The sequence below is a fragment of the Oikopleura dioica genome, chromosome XSR (genome assembly GCF_907165135.1).
Source record: "Oikopleura dioica chromosome XSR, OKI2018_I68_1.0, whole genome shotgun sequence".
Taxonomy (NCBI): Eukaryota; Metazoa; Chordata; class Appendicularia; order Copelata; family Oikopleuridae; genus Oikopleura; species Oikopleura dioica.
In genome coordinates this window covers 8,378,105-8,399,010 of record NC_137294.1, presented here as the reverse complement: position 1 = coordinate 8,399,010, position 20,906 = coordinate 8,378,105, and the positions used below count along the sequence as shown (strand labels likewise).

At 41.9% G+C, this 20,906-nt stretch overlaps 4 protein-coding genes across 7 annotated transcripts; 2 read left to right on the top strand and 2 right to left on the bottom strand.

Annotated features, from left to right (window-relative positions):
• The first annotated feature begins 11 nt into the window (after positions 1-11).
• Positions 12-2,332, top strand: LOC145710537 (serine/threonine-protein kinase DCLK2-like). The gene is made up of 8 exons (XM_081788306.1): positions 12-125; positions 164-392; positions 435-959; positions 1,008-1,293; positions 1,341-1,592; positions 1,637-1,895; positions 1,977-2,027; positions 2,106-2,332. The coding sequence occupies exons 1-8, from the start codon at positions 28-30 to the stop codon at positions 2,170-2,172; spliced, it is 1,767 nt and encodes a 588-aa protein (XP_081644432.1). The 5' UTR covers positions 12-27; the 3' UTR covers positions 2,173-2,332.
• Positions 2,333-2,422: 90 nt separating this feature from the next.
• LOC145707371 (protein phosphatase Mn(2+)-dependent 1K-like) lies at positions 2,423-4,307 on the top strand. 4 transcript variants are annotated; one of them, XM_081784892.1, is made up of 10 exons: positions 2,423-2,460; positions 2,561-2,640; positions 2,687-2,713; positions 2,819-2,896; positions 2,956-3,101; positions 3,144-3,568; positions 3,615-3,747; positions 3,786-3,926; positions 3,978-4,099; positions 4,143-4,307. In XM_081784892.1, exons 1-10 carry the CDS (start codon positions 2,435-2,437, stop codon positions 4,201-4,203), a joined length of 1,239 nt encoding a protein of 412 aa, XP_081641018.1. In that variant the 5' UTR covers positions 2,423-2,434; the 3' UTR covers positions 4,204-4,307. The 4 variants fall into 4 exon arrangements, with proteins under 4 accessions (XP_081641018.1, XP_081641016.1, XP_081641019.1 ...); XM_081784890.1 differs by having other exon boundaries at positions 2,423-2,517; XM_081784893.1 differs by lacking the exon at positions 2,687-2,713.
• A 961-nt stretch (positions 4,308-5,268) lies between these two features.
• LOC145707326 (uncharacterized) lies at positions 5,269-8,410 on the bottom strand. Its single transcript, XM_081784842.1, has 5 exons — positions 7,729-8,410; positions 6,703-6,771; positions 6,410-6,652; positions 5,857-6,349; positions 5,269-5,816 (listed from the first exon to the last, which is right to left on the bottom strand). The coding sequence occupies exons 1-5, from the start codon at positions 7,740-7,742 to the stop codon at positions 5,505-5,507; spliced, it is 1,131 nt and encodes a 376-aa protein (XP_081640968.1). The 5' UTR covers positions 7,743-8,410; the 3' UTR covers positions 5,269-5,504.
• A 1,744-nt stretch (positions 8,411-10,154) lies between these two features.
• LOC145709146 (lactase/phlorizin hydrolase-like) lies at positions 10,155-20,207 on the bottom strand. The gene is made up of 17 exons (XM_081786828.1): positions 20,180-20,207; positions 19,594-20,055; positions 19,334-19,530; positions 19,133-19,299; positions 16,859-19,058; positions 16,651-16,678; positions 16,372-16,606; positions 16,229-16,310; positions 14,861-15,497; positions 13,566-14,817; positions 13,307-13,505; positions 12,902-13,258; positions 12,150-12,852; positions 11,650-12,057; positions 11,306-11,542; positions 10,900-11,265; positions 10,155-10,764 (listed from the first exon to the last, which is right to left on the bottom strand). The coding sequence occupies exons 1-17, from the start codon at positions 20,205-20,207 to the stop codon at positions 10,208-10,210; spliced, it is 8,115 nt and encodes a 2,704-aa protein (XP_081642954.1). The 3' UTR covers positions 10,155-10,207.
• Positions 20,208-20,906: the final 699 nt, after the last annotated feature.

The window sequence follows — 20,906 nt, the reverse complement described above, 5'->3', positions numbered from 1 at the left end:
TATTTAGATACGAAGCCGGTAAAATTCATGAGTAAAGGTTCCTGCACGCCGGAGGCATCTCCGAGCTCCGGCGCGCTAAGTCGATGTCTGAGTCGATCGGCATCGAGAAGAGCTAACAGATGCAGGTACAAATCATTTTCCTTTCCTATAATTTCCGACTTAGGTTCTATCGAAACGGAGATACTCATTATGGCGGGTATCAGCTTCCTGTCTCGCTGGAGCGATATGGGAACATAGGAAACCTGTACAACGAGCTAACTTCTCAGCTTGCTTCATCTTCGCTTCCTTCAGGAGTTCGCGCCATTTACAATCTTAACGGGGAAGAGATCTTGTCGCTCAACGAGATTTGTCAAGGCGGCTCATTTGTCGCTGCCGGAAAAGAGCCCTTCAAAGTAGTCCATCCGACTTCAGCAAAGCTTTAATCTATTTCCTAGAACTGCGATTATCTTCAAATATTCTCTTCATGTACACGACAAACGAATCCCAGAGCACGGGCTTTGTTCAAATCCATGTCATACTCCACAAAGTCACCAAACTCTCGTTTGGGCGCGTCAGAATTCGTCAGACCTAGAATCATATTCATTCTATCGCATGGCAATCGGCCACGAAAAGTGTGCCGTTTCGTTTTGAATAAAAAAACTGCTCACTCGCTCGAAGATGTAAAGGACAAAATCTCCGAAGCAGTTGATTTTGCTGTTCGAAAGCTTGTAGCTGTCCCTACTGGGCTGTCAGTTTCGAAGCTCGAAGACCTTTTCGATACAGCGTACACCTTCATAGCTTGCCCATCAATGAGAACCAAAATTCTTCCACGAGATCTGAAGCTTCACAAAGACGAAATCAAAGCGTTACCAAATCGTCATTCTAGCAACCAGAAGAGTCGAGTCCAGCGTAAATCAAGCCTGTGTGAATTCAATACTGGCTCTCTCACCCGCAATAATTCAGAATATGGCTCCTTTATGGTAAGTATTAAGATTTTAATTGAATGAATTAATTACATCTACTTTAAGTGGCCGAAGAGCATACGGACACAGTTTTTAATGGGCGAAAAACTTGGTGACGGTCATTTCGCGGAGGTCCGCCGTGCAGTGAACAAACGAAATCACGAAGAAGTGGCTATTAAAGTGATCGAAATTCAAAACAGGAGAATAGCTGAGCAAGAGATCAAAATTATGAAACGCATCTGTCATCCTAACGTCGTCAAACTGTTGGAAGATCATCAAACTAAACATCACATTTACCTGATACTCGAGCTCATCACTGGCGGCGATCTGTACGACTTCATCACTCAGTCAGGTAACTCAGATGATTGGAGAAGTCATACTTACTTGGAAATCTTTCAGAAATCTATTGTCAATACCAAGCATGTCAATTTACGTACAATTTGGCGAACGCTCTTCATTACCTCCATAGCTTCCGAATAGTTCACAGAGACATCAAGCCCGAGAACTTGCTGGTGCATTATTACTCCGATGGCAGCAAGCGACTGAAACTCTGCGATTTTGGCCTTGCTACTGTGAAAAGTCAATATGAAAAGCTTGTGCAGCTGTGTGGCACCCCCACTTATGCTGCACCGGAAATGATAACTGGTAGAGGTACGGCCTTAGGTGCAAAACAGTAAATTTAATTCAACTATTAGGTTACGATGAAGGCGTTGACGTTTGGGCACTGGGTGTCATCACCTATATTATGCTTTGTGGATTCAGCCCGTTTCTTTCCGACAGTGGAAATGAGCAAGAATTGTTTCATATCATTTTGAATGGAAGTTTTGAATTCCCATCGCCTTACTGGGACGAAGTCGACATGGACGCCCAAGATTTCATTATACTGACTCTTCAAAAAGACTGTGACACGCGGCCTTCCGCCAAAGAGCTACTTAATCATAAATGGCTTAATAGAAACGGATAGAAAGCATAATTAGCGTAGTGTTCATCCGCAAAAACGCTTCAATACGCTTGATGTGCCTTATCCGATTTTAGTCCACGCACAGATTTCTGCCGAGATCTTAGTCCCCGACCACATCTCACTGGGTAGAGTTTATTTCAATAACATAACGTTCGATTACTAACTCGTTAGAATTACTAAAAATCAGAAATAAACTCGCGGAGGCAACTAAACCCTGCACGTTCAATGCCCTCTCTAACCGAAACTTCGAGCGACTCCTTCTACAAATAGCTCACTGCTAGAAATTCCAACACAACAATCACTTACCAACTTGTCAAGAGATTACTTATACTCACATTACCTCAGCACCCATGTAATCTCAGAAAATATGTAAGACGCACTTCAATAAAAGTTCAATTTCGTTCCCTCAAAAAAGACTCGAGTTTTCAGCTTTTCTTTCAAAGCGAAAACTCAAATGTTTCATATTTCCTGCAAAATGAAATGAGCAATCAGAGACAGTAAGATTCCGTTATTTAGATAAACAAATTGCACGATGATACGCTCGCAGAAGTCTCTTAGGTTGTGGGTGGTGAATTTCCAGATTCAAATCAGAAATCTTGCTGGTACTGGCATTTTGTTAGTGGTAGTCATTTTTTGTCGTGTTTGATCCCATTCAAAGGCTTCTGTCCGCCTCTTCGTCGTGGCAAATTCAGTCGGCTTCGAGACGCCCTAAGAAAGTCGAGAAGCGCTTCTCACGTGGTAAGAAGGTGTATCATTCTCGCCTGTTACGTTCTGGTGTTTTTAGGAGACAGCTTTGTTCATTGCTTTAGAGGTTATCACAATCACCGCACTTACTAAAACTCGTTATTTACCATTAACTCAGTACCTGCGCCTTCTCCGTAATTGACTTTTGAATTTACGGAATCTTTAAATTTAGGAATTGAGAGAGAGGATGAAATCGGCAAGAAGAGCTCTTACTACGATAGGTTAGGCTACTGGGACTCCAAGTACACAGGAATTGTGTCGACAAAACTATCCAAACCTAGAAAGGATCAGTCTCTCAACACATAGCAGAGATAAATTTAGATGAGAGTGTGCGTCATGGTGTTCTGATTCCTAAAATTCCTATCGAAGACATTGGCGTTGAATCACTCAAGGGCAGAAGAAGAAAACAGGAAGATCGCTTTCTCATTGAGAAAATGAGCGAAAATACGGTTCTAGTAAAGGAAAAGATCGCCAACCCTTTGTTCTTCATTTTGTAGGTAGCCGTTTTCGATGGCCATGGAAATGATCTGTGCGCAACTTACGCTCGGGATAATTTCACGCGGTTCCTTCAGCGCAATTTGAAACGAAAATTAAAGATGCCCGCTGCCCTGAAGAAGACAATTACAGATGTCGATCAAGCATTTAGCGAGCTAGCGATTGCCCACTCGAACACTCCCGAGGATTTTTACGAGGATAAAAGCATGCGGGGCCACTCTGAACAGAAACAGCGCATGGAACGTGATCCGGCGAAAAGCGGCTCAACTTGCACTGCTGTTGTCATCGAGGATGGGTATGTGATGACTTGGGCGTGGGTAGGTGACTCTAGGGCGATCTTGTGTAGAAACGGAGTGCCGAAAAGACTTACTTTCGACCATTCACTGGAGATGAGAAACAATCCTCTAAGAGAAACAGAATTTGAAAGGTGGCTTACATTCCTGAATATATGGTTTAATAATAAACGTCATCAGGATAACAGCGGCCGGAGCAGAAGTCACCGAGTCCGATGGCGAGTACCGAGTCCATGTCCCTGAACACGGCAGCATAAACATGACCAGAGCAATTGGAGATATTCAATTAAAGAAGTATGGGATAACAGCTGAGGTACCCGTGGCTCTACTCAGCATATTTTAAATATTTAGCCGTGTTCGTATGAGGAACTCCCGATAGGCGACCCTGATTATGCTAGAATAACAACTGTCAATCACAACTGCGACGCGTTCCTTGTCCTGCTATCTGATGGAGTCTCAGGGCCACTTAGCGTCAATGAGATTGTCTCCCAGGTCTATTTCCACTTTCTCTCAATTCAATCTATTTGGAATCGAAATATTTAGGTGCTTTCACGTGACCAAGCTATCGAGTCTGCTAGGCATTTAGTCGAAACCGCGTTGCACATGGGCAGTACTGATAACTGCACGGCGATTGTAGTTCCACTTGGTGCTTGGGGAAAATACAGGTTCGATCTAACTTTCTTTATCTTCTGATTGAGACTGTTTCAGAGAACCAAGCTCGAATGTCCGATATCTTCGCAATTTCATAGGAAGCTACAATCGTTATTAAGTAGTAGTTGTGACCGTCCAATCTTTATTTATTTTTCAATTTCTGCCCTGTCAAGCTTCTTTCCTATAAATTCAAATATTCTTAATAAATGAAACGCAAATTCATCTTCAGAAGCGCCTACTTTCATTTTAGGCACTTCCGGTTCCTGGTTTGAATCAATAGTCACTATTTATTATAATAAGAGATTGCAGAGAAGGGATACGAAATGTATCATACAATCGGAAGTAGCAACGAATGCTTAGAATAATTCAAGCAGGTTGCACTGGTCAGGAAACTTGTGCCGGAATAGAATTCGAAATGAAATGTAGAAACATAAGTCAGAATAAGGGAGTTTTGAATTGTGGGAAATTTAAGGAAAATGAGTGTACAGAGGTCACTTGAATTTGATGAACTACCTCATTCATGACAGAATCATGGTAGAATCGGGTCTGCTCGAGGCAAACCAATTTGTCTAATCGAAATAAAATAGCACGAATTTTTTTACTTTGATCGGGCCGAAATAGGAGCTAATTTGTATAGCTTTAGTGCGGTAGAACAGAAACAAGCCTTAGAATTTCAAATCAAAATGCATCCGCAAATATTACTCTAGTGAACTATCTCTCGTATTACTGCATTAGTGAGTGCTTGGCAGAGATTATACGTTTTTGAATTTGATTAATATACCAGAATTCTGTATAAATATATATGGTTGTCATACTTAAATTTGAACAATATGAACGGGCGAAGATAGAAAGCATCTTCTTGGGGAACCAGAAAACTTAAACGAAAATATGATATAGAGACTGAAATAGTTACTAATAACTAACTCGGGAAGAGGGAGCTATTAATCAAGAAAGGTTGAATTTCGGCGTTTCACATTGTTTGTCTTGATTGACTTTGTAGAAGAAACTTACAAAAGCCATCAAATGAAAAAAAGAATAACCCAACACCGGTTGGAGGAGATATAGCGAATAGAGGAGCACCGAATTTCTACGAAAATGGGCTAGATAGGAAAAATAGTACATTTTTAGTTTTTTTTTGCATCTTTGGATATATGATTGTCAAAAAACAATCATATTCCCTGAATTAGCGTAGTATGGCGCTCTTATGTTATAAGAGTAATAGGATTTTCATGGAAACTGGATGGAAAGGTCAAGCTCAACATTTTGAGAACATCTTTTTGAGCTCAAGATTGATAGGAAAAAAAGTAGTCAACTATATACATGGGTTAACGCCGGGATATAAGAATCTGCGAAAGACATGTTGTTGGTTTGGAAAGCGCTCCCTTTGCTAGAGTATAGCTGGAATCGTTGACTTTAGTCTTAAGTGGACTGAGGAACGCCGGAATCGTTGAGGCTGATAGCTTCTGGGGAGGACATTGACTTGGCAGATGCCTCAAGAGAGTTGGCGACGGCACGTTCTCGCTGCTGCTTGAGTTCGATGTATTGAGGCAAGCTTCCAGCGTGAGTTCGATGGTATTCTCGCGCCCGCAACGCGCGCTCATGCTCAGGGTTCAGTCGCGAGCCACGCGAAGTCATCACTGAGCCTGAGAAAGATGTTGTGATGCCACGGTTTTCTTTCTCCAGGAATGGTCGAATCACGTGGTCGATGATGTTTGGCGAAGTACAAGTCACCTTAATTCATATTAGCTCATATCGCATATGAGATTCTTACCATAAAAGAAGCACTCCCCAACAAAGAATTCGAAAGAAGCTTGAAAGAAATCTGAGTCTTGTCGTAGCCCCGCGAGTAGACATGATTCTTGGTGATGAGGAAAGGCTCCTCGAGGGTTGGAGCGATTCCGGACTCGAGAAGATCGCGGATCACGATTTTGTAGCTGCTGCCACTCGCCTTGAACATAAACTGCTTGAGACCGAGAATGTTGCGCGAGAGTTCAGGATCTTTTTCGTATTCATCAAGGATCTCTACGTCTTCAACAGTGCCAGTGAATGCAATATCGAACAGCTCATCCGAAATGCCGAGTTTCGCCTTCTTAATTCGATGTATTCGATTGCGGATCTCTGACTCCATGTCTCTGATGCTGTCACCGTCGCATGTGATCTGCCAGAATGTTCCGTCCTTCGCGTAGAGAGTGAGTTGCCACGAGCGACCACGGAATGCGAAATCCGGTAGCATGGACGAGTTGTCGTGAATGAGATTGTAGGAACTAAAACACTAATATGAAAGCGAATCAAAACGATAGAGAATAGTATTGTCGGAAACTCACTTGAACGCGAGGCACTGCTTTAGGTCGAATTCCTGGCACAATTTCTCCTTGTCGCCTCGTTTCTTTTTGTACGCCTTTAAGCTCGTTTCGTCGACTTCGATGAAATCGTAGCTTGACTTCGCTGAAGACTTCTCAGAGCTGCGAAGAGAGTTCAGCAACGAGCGGAAGGATCTGTTGCTGCTTTTCTGCACAGAAGTCTTCTCAATTTGCAGGACAAAGAGATGGTCACCATTGGGGGAGATTCTGAAGCAAGCAAATTAATTTAAAGCTGAGATCGAGTCTACCGAACTCACTTCTTTTTGGTCGGTCTTGATGGTCGATACTTCTTGACAGAACCCGTCTTTGTTGGTTTCTCATCGCCTCTAAAAGTTACATAAAATACAAATAATCTGCTTCTGTCACAAGCCTCGCGACTGTTTGCACTTGCGAGAAGCGTAATCTAAGTAAATACTGTCTATCCTCCAAAGAAACTCCCAACGGTCAATGTCATTCGTAGAGAATTTGGAAGATATTCGCGAAATTTGGTCTTGACAATAAAAAAAACTACAGGTCGAGGAGAGAAGCATTATTTCCCAAAGCTATTTTAGTGAAAATAAAGTTTTAGTCCGAAAGACATTTTATCCGCGCTTCCGGAACTCTGATCTGTGTGCGCTGGAAAACTGCGCCCATCTGTATATAAGCTGATTGGAATTCCACAACTGCGGTATTTCGATGATTCTTAGTAATATGAAACAATAGAACTTGTTATAGCCGCTCCTGGCTCTAAATTACAGGGAAAAGTCAGTAGAAACGTGTTAAACGAACGAAGTATACGTGACTGATTGACCCTCGCCCTAATATATCACCTAAGTAACACTTTGAAGAATGCTCTTGAACCTGAACACTTGTCAAAGCCTCTCATAATTCGTTCCCTTCGTGGAAATTGCTTGAAGAGAGATCAGGGCCGCCCTTAGGGGTGGCCCATTATCATCTACGGGTTGCGCATTCTAGAACTGGTTCGAAATTTTGTTTACATTCCAGATCAACTGTAAGTGGCGCGTTCCATTCAGGAATTACGCGTCCAAAGTCGTAAATCTCCTGACCACACAGGCTATTCATTTCGAAAAAATCCTTCAATAAATAAAGAATAGTACCCGAGCGGGAAAAGTGTGCGGGACTGTGCCACTGGACGCAAAAAAACCTGCGCGTAACAATAAATTTCTCGTTTTACTACGTTTTCCCCCGCATCGCTACTTGAAAACATCAAAATAGCGCTTCTTTAGGACAGGGGGCATTTTTAAATTCGTAAATGCGCGAACAGAAATCACAGGAGTACTTACACAATCGCGGTCATCGTCGGATTCGCCAGTTTTGACTTTCTTGCGTTCGCTTTTTCTGCTCCTGAGAGAGTGTTTTCCAATTTCCGCCAGTTTTGTTTCCTCCAGGAACACAATAACAATTTCGTCGTGTTCGAGAAATGTTTTTCTTTTTCGCGGAAAATTGCTTCTTGAGCTTTCTCTCCTTCGCCAATGAGGAGGGTCGATTGGGGTTCCTCCCCGAGTGCGTCCTAATTCCGCCAGGGCCAGATTTGCAAAGCGGGAGAAACCTGCTTACTTAGAAAAAAACAAGGAAATTTTCGCAGTTGTCCGGGTGTGTAGAAGGAATGAGAGTTTTCGTGGATAATCTCTCTTGCTCCGTTGTTCTTCGAGGAAAAGAATAGGAAAAACTGTTGTGATGTAGCGACACTCGTTGTTATCGCTAAGGCCCAGGGCTTATGCCAAATGATTATATTGCTGCCTTTTCAAAAACTCGAAAACATAGCGAGTTGGGGCGCTGCTCATATCGTGGCGGGCGCGCGCAGCACTCAACTCACACACACACACTACTCTACCGCACTCGGCCCCTCCAGAAACGAAAACTGAACGCGCGGGGGCCATATTTCACGGACAGCCATCACCAACTTCCGCGAAGGAAGGTGCCCGATGGGCAGGCAAAATTGGTGATTTTATGTTTTCACAACAATAGAAGATTTCTCCATTCTGCGCCAGTCGCATCACTGCTGTCAATGCTTGCAACGGCGAGCATGAGCAGCCCCCAGGGGCAGAGGGAGTAACATGATAAGACCATACTTCCGGGAAGTTCTCGCGCCGTAATTAGCGGCCATCTACTCACAGTGCTCAAGTGCGTACAATCATCGCATCTCCAATTTGCGGAAACCTAAGAGCAACTTATTTTCGGAGCGCTCAATCTCCATCATTGCCCCTTTCTCACTGAATGAGATCCTCCACTACAGGTAGTACTCCGCGATACGTGCCTGCTCGACATTTTTATCGATCACTGGAAGTAGTAGAGCTGGACAAGAACGCCTCCCCAAGGCTAATCAATAACTTCGCCTCAATACTCACTATCAGCGCTTCATTTTCTTGGTCATTCATTCGACATTGACGGCACGAACACACGGATCGATACAACTAGCGTAGTAAAGATGTTCTTCGGGAATAATGACTCCGGAAGAGTGAAATAGACATACGCAAAATGCTTTACCAGGCAGTTGTTCTTTATGCACTAGTAATACTGCCAATGAGACATTCAGTATGCTCAGCGCGAATATTAAACTGAAATAATGATGATAAATCAGTGGCCGTAGATAGGAGAATATTTTTCTGGAGACAAACCCGTTTTGTTTTTAATTAACCTATTTATTTTGACGGTATGTTTGTCTCGAATATCTTCCTGGTGAGATATTCAAAAGATAAGATTATCACTGATAATTTATCAGTATCGACGGAAGAGTATTGATATAGCCTGTCAGGAGACAGGTTATCGCATAAACAAAAACAAATATTTTCGTACGCAAAGGACAGACACCAGAGAAAGGCTGAGTTTCACAAAGCTGGTAAGATTCTTACAAGGGTCACAGAATGTGCGTCTCGTGAACAACAGCAGCAGAGTGTATTTGTTAAATCTCGAAAATACGATTGAAAAGCGATTTAGTCATGCGACACACTCACACCGAGTTGTTTTCGTCTGTCAGTTTCATTGGGGCGTCTGGAAAGCAAACTTCTTCATGAAAATGACAGGCTCATAAATCAGTCACAAGTTTTATTCAGATTCAAATGTCATTCTTTCTTTCTGCGAATAACGTCGCCGAGATTGGTCTTATGAAGATCTTTTATCCTTCATAGGGAGGACATCGCTTGAGCTGGGAAAGTCCTTTCAACTGCCGCGCTACATCAAGAAATTAGCTGTCATAACTAGGATGAATATTAACGTTCATTTAAAATGATCAAGGTCATCAAAAACGAGATGAGTTTTTTTTTATTAACTTCATCTTTTCAATTACTATTTACAGCTGATGTTTTTAGATTCAATGATATTGATGGAGTTTTATAAAGCAGTGAAGGTGTTTCCTCGATCGATTTTCATACACTCTTGCAACTCCATTTCCCTTTTCAGATTGGAACTCTCCTCTTGTAACTAGTCCATGGACCATGGCCTAGCTTCGGGGGACTAGGAGAAATCACGTAATGACCGGGCGGCCATTGTCTCCAAGACAGAAGCCTTGAAAGCTTACATAACTTTGCGGGAGAACCGTCGCATATCAAGCCAAATATTTAACCACTTAACGAATATTAACAAAGAAATAAACAGAAGCTCGGGAGATCGCTTTTATTTGCTTCGAAAATTAAACTTCAACGCCGGAAAGCATCCTATTATCACGCAATTTGAGTTCATGTGAACAATTGACAGATTCTTATATTACGAATACAGTTTGTATTCCTTTATTGTACAAGTTAGACAGGGCCAATAATAAGAAAATTATGCAGACGAGACTTTATCACGGCAGCAAAATCGGGTGAGAAGGAAGCTCAGAAGTGAGCCAAACAGGAAGCAACCGACAGCGATACCCACGATTCCACCAACGCCGAGACCGTCATCCTTATTGATATTATCGTTTTTGGATGTGCGAAAATAACTCACATCGTTGTCATTTTCCGTCGATACTCCTCCCTCCTTCAAGTTCTTCCCACAGGTTTCATACTCCGTCGTATTTGAACCCGGCACAGAGTTCGTTCGCGCGATATGTTCAATGCAGTAAGAAGAGTCTTTCCTGTAACGAGGACGTTCTGGGTCCGTGTAGTCGACCCAGTGTAATCCAAAGCGTTCGGAGAATCCTCTTGCCCACTCAAAGTTATCCATCAATGACCACGCTGTGTACATACGAACATTGACATCGTCTTCGTTGATTGCGCGCAACATTTGACCAATGTAATTTTGATAAAAGTCTGTTCTTGCCTTGTCATCGAGATTTATTTCAGGCCCTTCTTGATCAGAGACACCATTTTCTGTGACATAAATAAGTGGATTGTTCCATTTTCGCTTGAATCAGAGTTCGATATATTTTAAAGCATAGAATGTATAATGAATTCTTATTTTATCTTATTATATATCTTTATCTTATTAAAAAAAATGAATGAAAGTGCATGTTTCTTTATAAATGCGTAGGAACCCTTGCTTAATGTAGCGAAGAAGCTTTCGATATCCCCATGGATTTGGTCGAAGCCAGTCAGATCCTGTGTCTGGCCAGTTAGAACAATGACCACCTCCATGACCTGGATAGCCATCACTTGGTTTAGAAAGACTAGACGTATAGTGATTTAACCCAAAGAAATCTGATGACCCGCGAATTCTTGCTTTTTGTGCTTCTGTAAACGAAGGAAGAAACGTGTCAAGAAACTCTTGCACGAAATCTTGGAGAGCCTCAAGATTATCTCCTGGGAAATTTGGCAATTCTTTGATATCAACGTCGAGATCACGGATAATATCGCTTAGAGTAATGTTTCCGTTTTTGTCTTTCACTCTTTGCGGATAGTCGCCTATAATTTTTTAATATCTGGTCATGCCTTTTTCCTTTACCTGATCCAAAAATAGGCTCCGCAAACCAACCCAAATCAAAGTCGACTGCGTACATTGCTGATCGCCAATATTCAGGATCCCAAGGTTGTTGGCCTTCCGCGAATCCAGAGCTGAGAGTGATACCAATAATTCCTCCTTGTTGTTGGCGATATTTCTGGTCGTACAGATGGTAAGATTCTGCATGAGCGAGTAACATTGTGTGACCACACCAGTAAGGTTGTCCAACCCATCCAGGTGCTAGAAAAACGGATTATTATACGATGATTTATCGCAGATCATAGTTCGCTAGTTTTATTGATCATCAGTCATGAAATAAGCCTCATGTTTTAGGTGTTTCCACATACCCATCTCTCCAGTTCCATAGGCTTCTCGAGCCTGAACTGCGGGTTCGTTAAGAGTAATCCATCGCTTGACTCGATCGCCAAAGGCATTGAAGGCAACATCGGAGAAGTCAACGAACGCTTTTACCATTTTGCCCGATTCATAATCCAGCCAACCGCGGAAGTCGTCATGCAACTGTTGAGGCAGATCCCAGTGATAAAGTGTGACGACAGGCTCGATTCCGTTTGCAATAAGTTCGTTGATAAGATTATTATAGTAATCTATTCCAGCTTGGTTGATACCATCCTCTACATAGCCTGTTGGAATAATTCGTGTCCAGGAGAGTGAGAATCGATAGAGCGTGACTCCCAAATCTTTTATCATTTGGACGTCTTCCCTCCACTTATGATAAGAGTCACATGCGATATCACCTGAAATTATACTTTGACTATTTCAAATAGTCTATTTGTAAGAATACTAAACATTCAAAATAGATGCTAGCTTTATAAATTTTAAGACGAACCATTGTCACAGTTATCGATTCTGCACTCAGGAACAATTTCAATTTCGGAGACAAGTGAATCGTTCTTGCGCCAGTGCGAAAACACATCCCAAGTGTTCAAGCCCTTGCCATCCTCATCCCAGCCTCCCTCAATTTGATAAGATGCTGTTGCGAGAGACCATTCGAAATCGTCCGGAAAGCTTCCTCCCGAAAAATCATCCCGCTCTGCTTTGTAGAAACAATTCTGTTTTCGCTCTTCATACCCATTGACTTCTATCAAATCGGCAAGATACCAACCAGAGTCTTTTACTGTTCGCTCACGATTCGAGCTGGACATGTCCACACGAACGAGTCCGTCGGCAGTATGTGTCATTGAACCGAAATTCCATTTATCAAAAACATTAAAAGAAAGACCAGTCACTGAGACGCCAGTTTTGACCGCATAAAGAACCTGGTTTATGGTTGTACTGAAGTAATACATTTGATGCTCATCGTTCACATATTTAGACCGGCCGATTCCCCATCCTTCATTGACTTCAGGGATGACAGAGTCTCCTGTTAGTTTAGTTGGATAATCCGAAGTACTGCTCCATTCAATATTCAATGAGAATTTTTGACTGCCAAGATTCTCTGGGAGGAAGGCGTTGATGAATTCATGGAAGCCTTTTGGATTGTATCTTTGTTCTTTCTTTGCTGATTGATAGCTTATGAAGTCGTTGTATCTCTTAAAAAATCCCTATGTGAGGTTTGAGCTCTAATGCGAAATAACATACTTTTACTCCAACTGCATCCCAAAAATTTCCATGTGACGACAAAGTAGAAACATCACCTTCTTTTAAGTAGACTTCATCAGCGAAAGTCGCGAGTCCGGTAGTTTCATAGCTGACAGTAATGAAATCAAAGAGACCGGGGTCATTCACTGTGGAAGGAGGGTTTAAATCCGGAAAGGTAGCTGTAACGGATTCCGGCCATTTTCCTTCAGTCATCGGAAGAAGAAGAGAACCAGAAACAAAATCATTATATCGTCGAGAGGCAGCTACGTCTAGTGCGTCGTTTTCATCGGCTGGAATAACAAAAGAGTGAGGATCAAAAGCAAATCCAATTTCACAGTCTCCGCAGTTTCGTTTTATCTATTTGTAATAGAAATCAAAATATGCTCGATTTCGTTCAAGACTGACCTGAGTGTGAGCAACAATGTGACCGAGGTAGATATTGCTAATTACACTAAATACTCTAAGAGCAGAGTTCTCAGATGTTGCACTCTTTGGGGGATAATTGACATCGGTGTATCCGTCAAATACTTCCCGTCCAACATTCTGGAAGGGAATAAACTTCTTGACGACATGACGCGTGGCCTTTTCAAAATTTCTCACTCTGCTTTTATATCTTGGAACATAATAATCGTTGAACTAAGTGCTTTAAATTGATATGAGAAACCATTCCTTCACAACTGCGTCTGTATAATCTCGGAAAGCCGGTAGAATGCGACCAACAACATCTCCATCCCATCCATTTCCACCATTTTCAAAGAAACGTTGAGGCATATCCCAATTGTAGAGAGCAATAATTGGTTCTATTCCTGCATTTTTGAGACCTTCTGCGAGCTCAACGTATTTATCAAGTTGAAAAGTAGACAATGTGGTGTCATCATTAGGGAAGAGACGACTCCAAGAGACAGAAAATGTGTAGGACTTTAACTTAAGATCCTTGATGGTTTGTATATCTTCTCGGATGTGATTTAAAGTATCTGCTGCGAGAGTTGGCGGCGTCCACTGATTCGTGAGCTCGATTTCACTACTCTCTATTAAATGAACTTGATGAACATCCCAAAGTGTCTCTCCAGTTTGCTCTGATTGTCCTCTCTTTTCTGTTTCGTAGGCATTTGAATAACCTCCCCAAACAAAATCGGCAGGGAAATATCCAAAAGTGAAAGTATCCTCGAGAATTTGCATTGGATCTTCAAAGCTAGGGTCTGCAATCAGGTTAGCGACTCTTGGTACAGAAGTTTTCGCCCAAGTTTCTGGATTTTCTTCTCCGAATTCAACATGATACATGCCGAAGCTATCGTTGTAACCAGCTGTCCATTCAAAGTTGTCCATCAAGCTCCAAATACACGTTCCATGGACTTCTACTCCGTCAACCTCGATAGCTTTTAAAATTTCGTTGAAGCTCTGATATATATTCATAAATCGTTGTGGATCAGTTTTGTCTGCAGTGTCTGACCATCCGTTTTCAGTTATCCAGATGCCACCCGAGTTAGGGAATCGTAGGTGAACCCAATTAAGCATTCGTCTCAGGCCCCAAGGAGTATGCTGAAGCCAGGAAGACTCCGCAGATTCCCATTCTAAGTCGACTGCTGTCCAAGCGCCAATATCACCATACCATCCTGGACGGAACCAATACGCCAATTCCTGAATGAGATCTGCAAGATCCTTTCTTTCTGTACCCTTATTTTCTTCAATAAATTTCTCCACTTTTGTCTTAAGATCTAAATACGCTTGCGAGTCTTCTGGTACGGCGCTAACTTCTCGACTAGTATACATCTGTAGGGAGTAGAAATCAATAGAGCCCTCCAGTACAGATTTCTCCTCTTCAGTAAAAGATGGGAGTCGAGATTCTTCAAGTCCTTCAGCCAAGGAAATTCTTTGAATTCGCTCTATCATTTCTGGAGGGTAATCTCCATTGTAAACTTAAAAAATAAATAAATTTTTACTATTTTTAAATATTCCTACAAGGTTCTACATAATGAGCAATAGTATGCACAAGGTAACGTTGGGCAGCATCAATGTCAGCATCGGACCATTTATCAGCAGGCTCAGCCCAGAATGCGTCAATTGTGATTGAAATTAGACCTCCTTGAGACGAGTAATTGTCTTGATATCTTTTGTATGCATAGGCATGAGACAAAATCATATTGTGTGCGCATTTATAGTAGTTGCGACCAGTAATATCACCCATTCCAGGAGGGAACATTCCTGTGTCATGTCCTTGCCAGCAGTAGCTATGTGGCTCATTGAAAGTGAACCAATGCTTTACTCGGTCGCCGAATAATATAAAGCACACTTCTGCATAGTCAGCAAAAATTTGTTGAATATTTGGAGAGTCAAATCCATCGAAGTCTTCTTGAAGCTTGAGTGGCAAGTCCCAATGGAACAAGGTTACCATAGGCTGGATGCCTTCAGCAAGAAGAGCATCGATAAGGTTGTTATAATAGTTTACTCCGCCGTCTAAAGGTTCGTGGTTAACATAGCCATCAGGGAATAATCGAGCCCAGTTGATGGAGAATCTGTAATATCCTAAGTTGAGGTCTTTAGCCATTTGGACATCTCGAGCAATATTAGGGTTAGGGTCAAATTGAAATTTGAAAGACTATTTTTTGACAGATAAGTTTATCTATCCAGCTCATTTTTATACATGCTTCTTTAATTGGGAAAAAAGAACTTCTCCACGCACTCGCTAGAGGGAATTCTAAAAGGGCGCGCGAGAGGCGCGAGGGTGGAGCAGCTGAGGCACACGCGAGTAACGCGGTAGGAGATGGGCACACCCGGTAGGTATAATGGGGGTAAGAGGGATTCGCTTGCCCCCAGCGGGTGACAAAGTTCATCCTATTGTAATCAAATTTTAATCCAGCTGTCTTGTGATCTTCTCTTCCGTTTGAAAAGTCTTTTTTAATCATCCATCTAATCTCTTATTACCTTTTATCCTTTTCCAGCTGATCTGAGAGACTAAAACTTTCCATAAGAACATGATGATTGGAGACGGTGAACGTATCCAAAGAGATGAAAAATCCAAAGAGGGCGAAAAATCGAAACCAAAATATAAGAGAAACCAGACAAGCCCTTAATATTCCCACCCACCAAGACTGAGTCTAAACTTTCAATTTATCTGAAAATCATCTTGACCCGAACTGCCTAACCTTACTGTATGGTATGGACCATATCGTATGGTCCATACACCATGATAATATGGTCCAAATTTGATGCTCTGCAACACGAACTACTTCCAGGAATATTCCTCATTGACCTTGTAGATATTCCTTGGCCGACATTTTTTGCTCATGATGGGCTACTTAGCTTTAATATTGTCTCCTACATCGTTACTTGCGTGTGCCCCAGCTGATCGATCTCGCTACTCTCGCGCGCCCTTTTCAGAGCTCGACCAGCGAGTGCGTGGAGAAGTTCTCTTAATCCCTTTAATTGTTTATACTGTCTGTAAATAAAAACTTCTTGAAAGCGACCCTAACCCTATGTTGTGGTAACTGTCGCAAGCAATGTCACCAGTATCACAATTCATTACTCGACATCTTTCGGCTTCATTGCCGTCAGGAAGAGTTATTGGGTAACGCACCCACCAATCCCAAATATTCATTCCTTTGCCGTCTTCATCCCAAGCTCCTTCTACTTGGTAAGAAGCAGTTGCAGAACCGAATCCAAAGGAACTTGGTAATTTTCCGACATAAATTTGATCTCTAAGATAGGCTTATTGATGACGTTTTAAATAAAAAAATGATAATATCAATTACCGATGCCAGTAGTCTTGCTTTTGGATATCTAACAAGAATTCTCTTTCTGGACGCATTTCATGCGAAAAACATCCTACTAATATATAAAATACTAGCATTTATCACCAACTTTGTGTTAGTAATGATAATGCCCTTCAACTAACAGCGTAAAACATCAGGAAATGCTTGAAATCGTTCAATATTGATCGTAAATATTATCATTATGAGCCTGGTTCCTTTCCCAGTAGTCGATTTTGCCAACCGTAGAAAGATAGTCGCGTTCCGGTCTCCTAGAACTCAGAGAGTTAGAAATAAACTCGGTGAACCAGTTTCCGAAAGGCTTCACTATTCTTTCGCGAGAAGCGTTGCTCCAGTCAAGTCCAACAAGTCCCCAAGCTTCTCCATTTTGAGTTATCCACTGGTATCCGTCAACAAAATTCCAGTGAATGTACCCAATAACATTTACGCCTTCTTGTTTTGCTCTGCTTAGCTGGGTAATTGTAGCCTCTGTAAATTGAATCATCATCTCGTCAGTTGTGCGAGCAGTGTCTACTATTCCCCCTCTTCGTTTTTCTAGAGCATCAATAGCTGCAGACTCTCCGGCAATACCTGACATCAAGATGATAGGTTTTGAGGTCTGGTTTGATATGTATTTCAATACGTCATAAACAGTTTCACTCGAATATGAAACTCGTTGAAGAAGATTTGAAGTTTGTTGCGAATTCCATGGGAGAACTTCTTGAACGTTTCGATCCGCGGCATATGAAATCTCATTGATGTCTGTTTTCGGCTCTCCAGCAGCTGTCATTCGGTAGTTTCCGTGCTCGACCCCCAGGAAATCAAAAGAGCCGCGGAGTTTGTTTTGTTCTTGAATCGTGATAGCTGGAAGCCGTTTGATAGAGGGTCCATCTCCAATGGTAATAGGATGTATATTTTCAGACATTGATTCTGGCCATTTTCCATCAATAAGCGGGTGAAGAAGCCAGTCAATGAAAAACTCATTCGCGAGTTTGGCAGATGCGATGTCGTCTTCGGTTTTGCTGAATGGTATATGAAAATCGCCAGAGAGAGAAATCCCCATTTTTCCTGGGTAATTTCGGCTTTTGAAATAGTTGTAAATATCCGCATGTCCAAGGAGCATATTTTTCGCGACTTTGTAAGCTTGAACACCCGGGGCACCAATCGGGCGCATTGGTGGTGTTAAACCAAGTTCATAAGACATCATTAATTCTCGCTGTGGCTGATTAAGAGTAACCCAGTAGTCAACCAGATCTCCGTATTCATCTACAACTGCTTTTCCGTATCTTACAAAAGAAGCGACTCCTTCATCAGTAGTCCAGCCCTCGAATTCTGAGACGACGTCTCGTGGAAGATCCCAATTGTAAAGACCAACGATAGGAATAATATCATTCGCTTTTAATACTTCAATGTACTTTCTGTACAAATCGAGAATCTCCTGATCGGCCATTGCAGTTTCGTTGAATCCATTACGGAAAACTCGCGCCCAAGAAATTGTAAAAAAGTAATGGGTCATTTTCATTTTCTTCATTAATTTAGCATCGTCTTCCATGTGATCTAAAATATTCGCTGAATTCTGCGGCCCACGAATGCCCATCAAGTCCCACACAGTCCAAGCTCTATCGGCGACAAGGATTGACTCGTGCTGGAAGGCGGAAGTTGCAGAGCCAAAGAAAAGATTCTCAAGCTTCACAGAATCTGACGGACGCTCATCTTGAGGAAAACTTCGATCCCAGTCACGAATCCACTCTCCTGTTCGACGAATGCTTGTTCTCTTATCACTTGCAAGGTAGTTTGTTTTAAAAAGCCCATAAGTCTGTAAAAAACCATTTTCATATTCCAGGCCGTCCATAAGCGAGAAAAAATGGATGCGAGTTACCCGTGCGCTGAATTCGCTTCTTGCTCGTTGAATTTGACTAAGATGCCCTTGCAGAAAATTTATTCGTTGAACATCATTGTAGTCAGCAGTGAAGCTGGCACCAAGTTCGTTTATGAAGATCTCAGGATTGTTGAATGTATCTTTGATATACTTGAGAACACGCTTCAGACCATAATACACAATTGGACTTCCATCTTCGTCAAATCTACTCCTCCAGTCTTCTATGACGAGCACTTCTGAGTCGCACAAGAAAGCACATTCACGCTCGACCAACGCTGTATTGTTGTGGACCACATATGCGCCATAGTAATCAAGTCCAAGGAAGTCCGCTGAGCCTTGCAATAAAGCTTTCTCTTCTTCCGAGAACTCAGGCAAAGTTCCCGGAGGGTTATTTTTTGCAACCAACATTTTCATATTCTCCGGGTAATCTCCAGAACCGAATATGGGTTCAGCCATCCAGCCAAGTCGAAAGTCCAAGAATCTTACAGCTGCATCAACATGCTCCGCGTCTTCCCACGATCTGTTTACTTGGCTTCAAAAATATACTCGAATGAATATCTTGAACTTCTGCGTACAAGAAAAAGATAAGCGAGTGCTTGGATTAACTAAATTCTAAAAAGTTGCGAAGCCTTCCTTGGTTCACCCCATGGTGCAAGAAGGTTGATTCCAATTTTGCCCTGAAAGTTTCCGTTTCGAAACTGCTCAACTGCCTTTGCGTGAGCAAGAAGCATAAAGTGGCCGCAAGTGTAGGGTCCGCTGTGCACCGGGTCGCCCTAAATTTACCAAAAATATATTTGTACTTAGTACGATAAGAATGTTAGCGAGACAGTTCCTGACAATATCTGTGGCATTTGGTGCGGCTTGTGCAGTAAAACCAAGCGTGCAGAAGTCTTGAGGATTGTTGATCGTCACCCAGCTGATATCCGCGTCGTTCGCGAAATTGTCGAAGATAATTTTCGAGTACTGAGCAAAGTACTCAACAAAAACAGGATCCCGTACTCCACCTTTTAAGAATGAAGATTATCAATCTCATCGAAATTATAAAGAAAAGAATCTCTATTAATCGCTCACTCTTCCTTTATCTTCGATTGCTTGTGGGTAATCTCCATCCATAAGCGTAACTACTGGAAGAATTCCATTGGACTTAAGATCCGCTAGAATACCCCGATAGTATTCAAGTCCTTTAAGATTAGCTTCCCCATTGATGTCTGCCAAAATACGGGTAGAAGCAATAGAGAATGAGTACGACTTCGCACCGATGTCTTTAAGATTCTGAATATCTCTTTCCACATTGTTATAAGAATCAGCTGCATCGAGAGGATAAAAGAACTCATCGTTTTCCACTAGAGTTTGCATGTACGTATCGATGATTGACATGACTTTGCCATCACTTTGATGAGCTCCCTCAATTTGGAAAGCGGAAGTAGTCGCTCCAAGTAAGACGGACTCGTCGAGTGAAGCTGACGATGCTTTATCGCGGGTCCAGTGATCTTCATCCTTGAAATTCGCAATAGAATCGGTCTTAGGCGCTTATTAAATGTTATTATCGAGGTGCAAGATTATTATTCAAGCCGGGACATTCAAAATCTAATATGTCACATACTGTATGTGTCTCTATTATCTCGATTTTATCATTTCCTGAAGCAGACAGACCAAGAAACAATGTGGTGAAAAACCACATTGCTTCAATATGTTCTCTAGCAGCAACTAACGAAGTTGGTTATGATCGGCTGTTGAAAATGGCAAATCTCAAAACCAAATATTTGGCAGTGTATCCGTGAAAGGTACCTCTTCATGTCGACAATTCCATGAGCTACATGGTTTACGAGTGACAAGGACGTCGACACAGAATGTTTAGACCGGCACAGTACAAACTCACCTGCTCCTAGTACTAGTTAGACAGTTGAGAAAACAAAGATCTGTCAAGTAAAATTGATAATTTCTTGAACTCTGAGGTCTGAGAATTAGCAATCTGTCACAAAAGAAAACATATAAATACAAACGTTCAACCCTAACCCTAAATACTGAAAAATCTCATTTATAAAACGTAGAATTATTTTCATATCAAGGAATAATCAGATTTCGAGAGGCGGACTCAAGATTTTAAGCTAAGGATAAAAAGAGATCAAGGTTGGAAGGCGCAGCTTGATCTCACTTTTCAATAATTCAAAATACATTAATCAATAAATTAGTTGCGTGTAAATTTTCACTGTTTAGTTAGTTTTTTTCTTTAAAAAATCTTCTCGCATCTTGGCGACACCGCGGAGCTGATTTCTTGGTTAGCCCAAATGCGATTAACCGGGAGGCTACGGACTCGAGAAAATATTGATACTGCTTCGTTCAAGTCCTCACCGCAAAATCCCTTTATCTCCTCCGATCA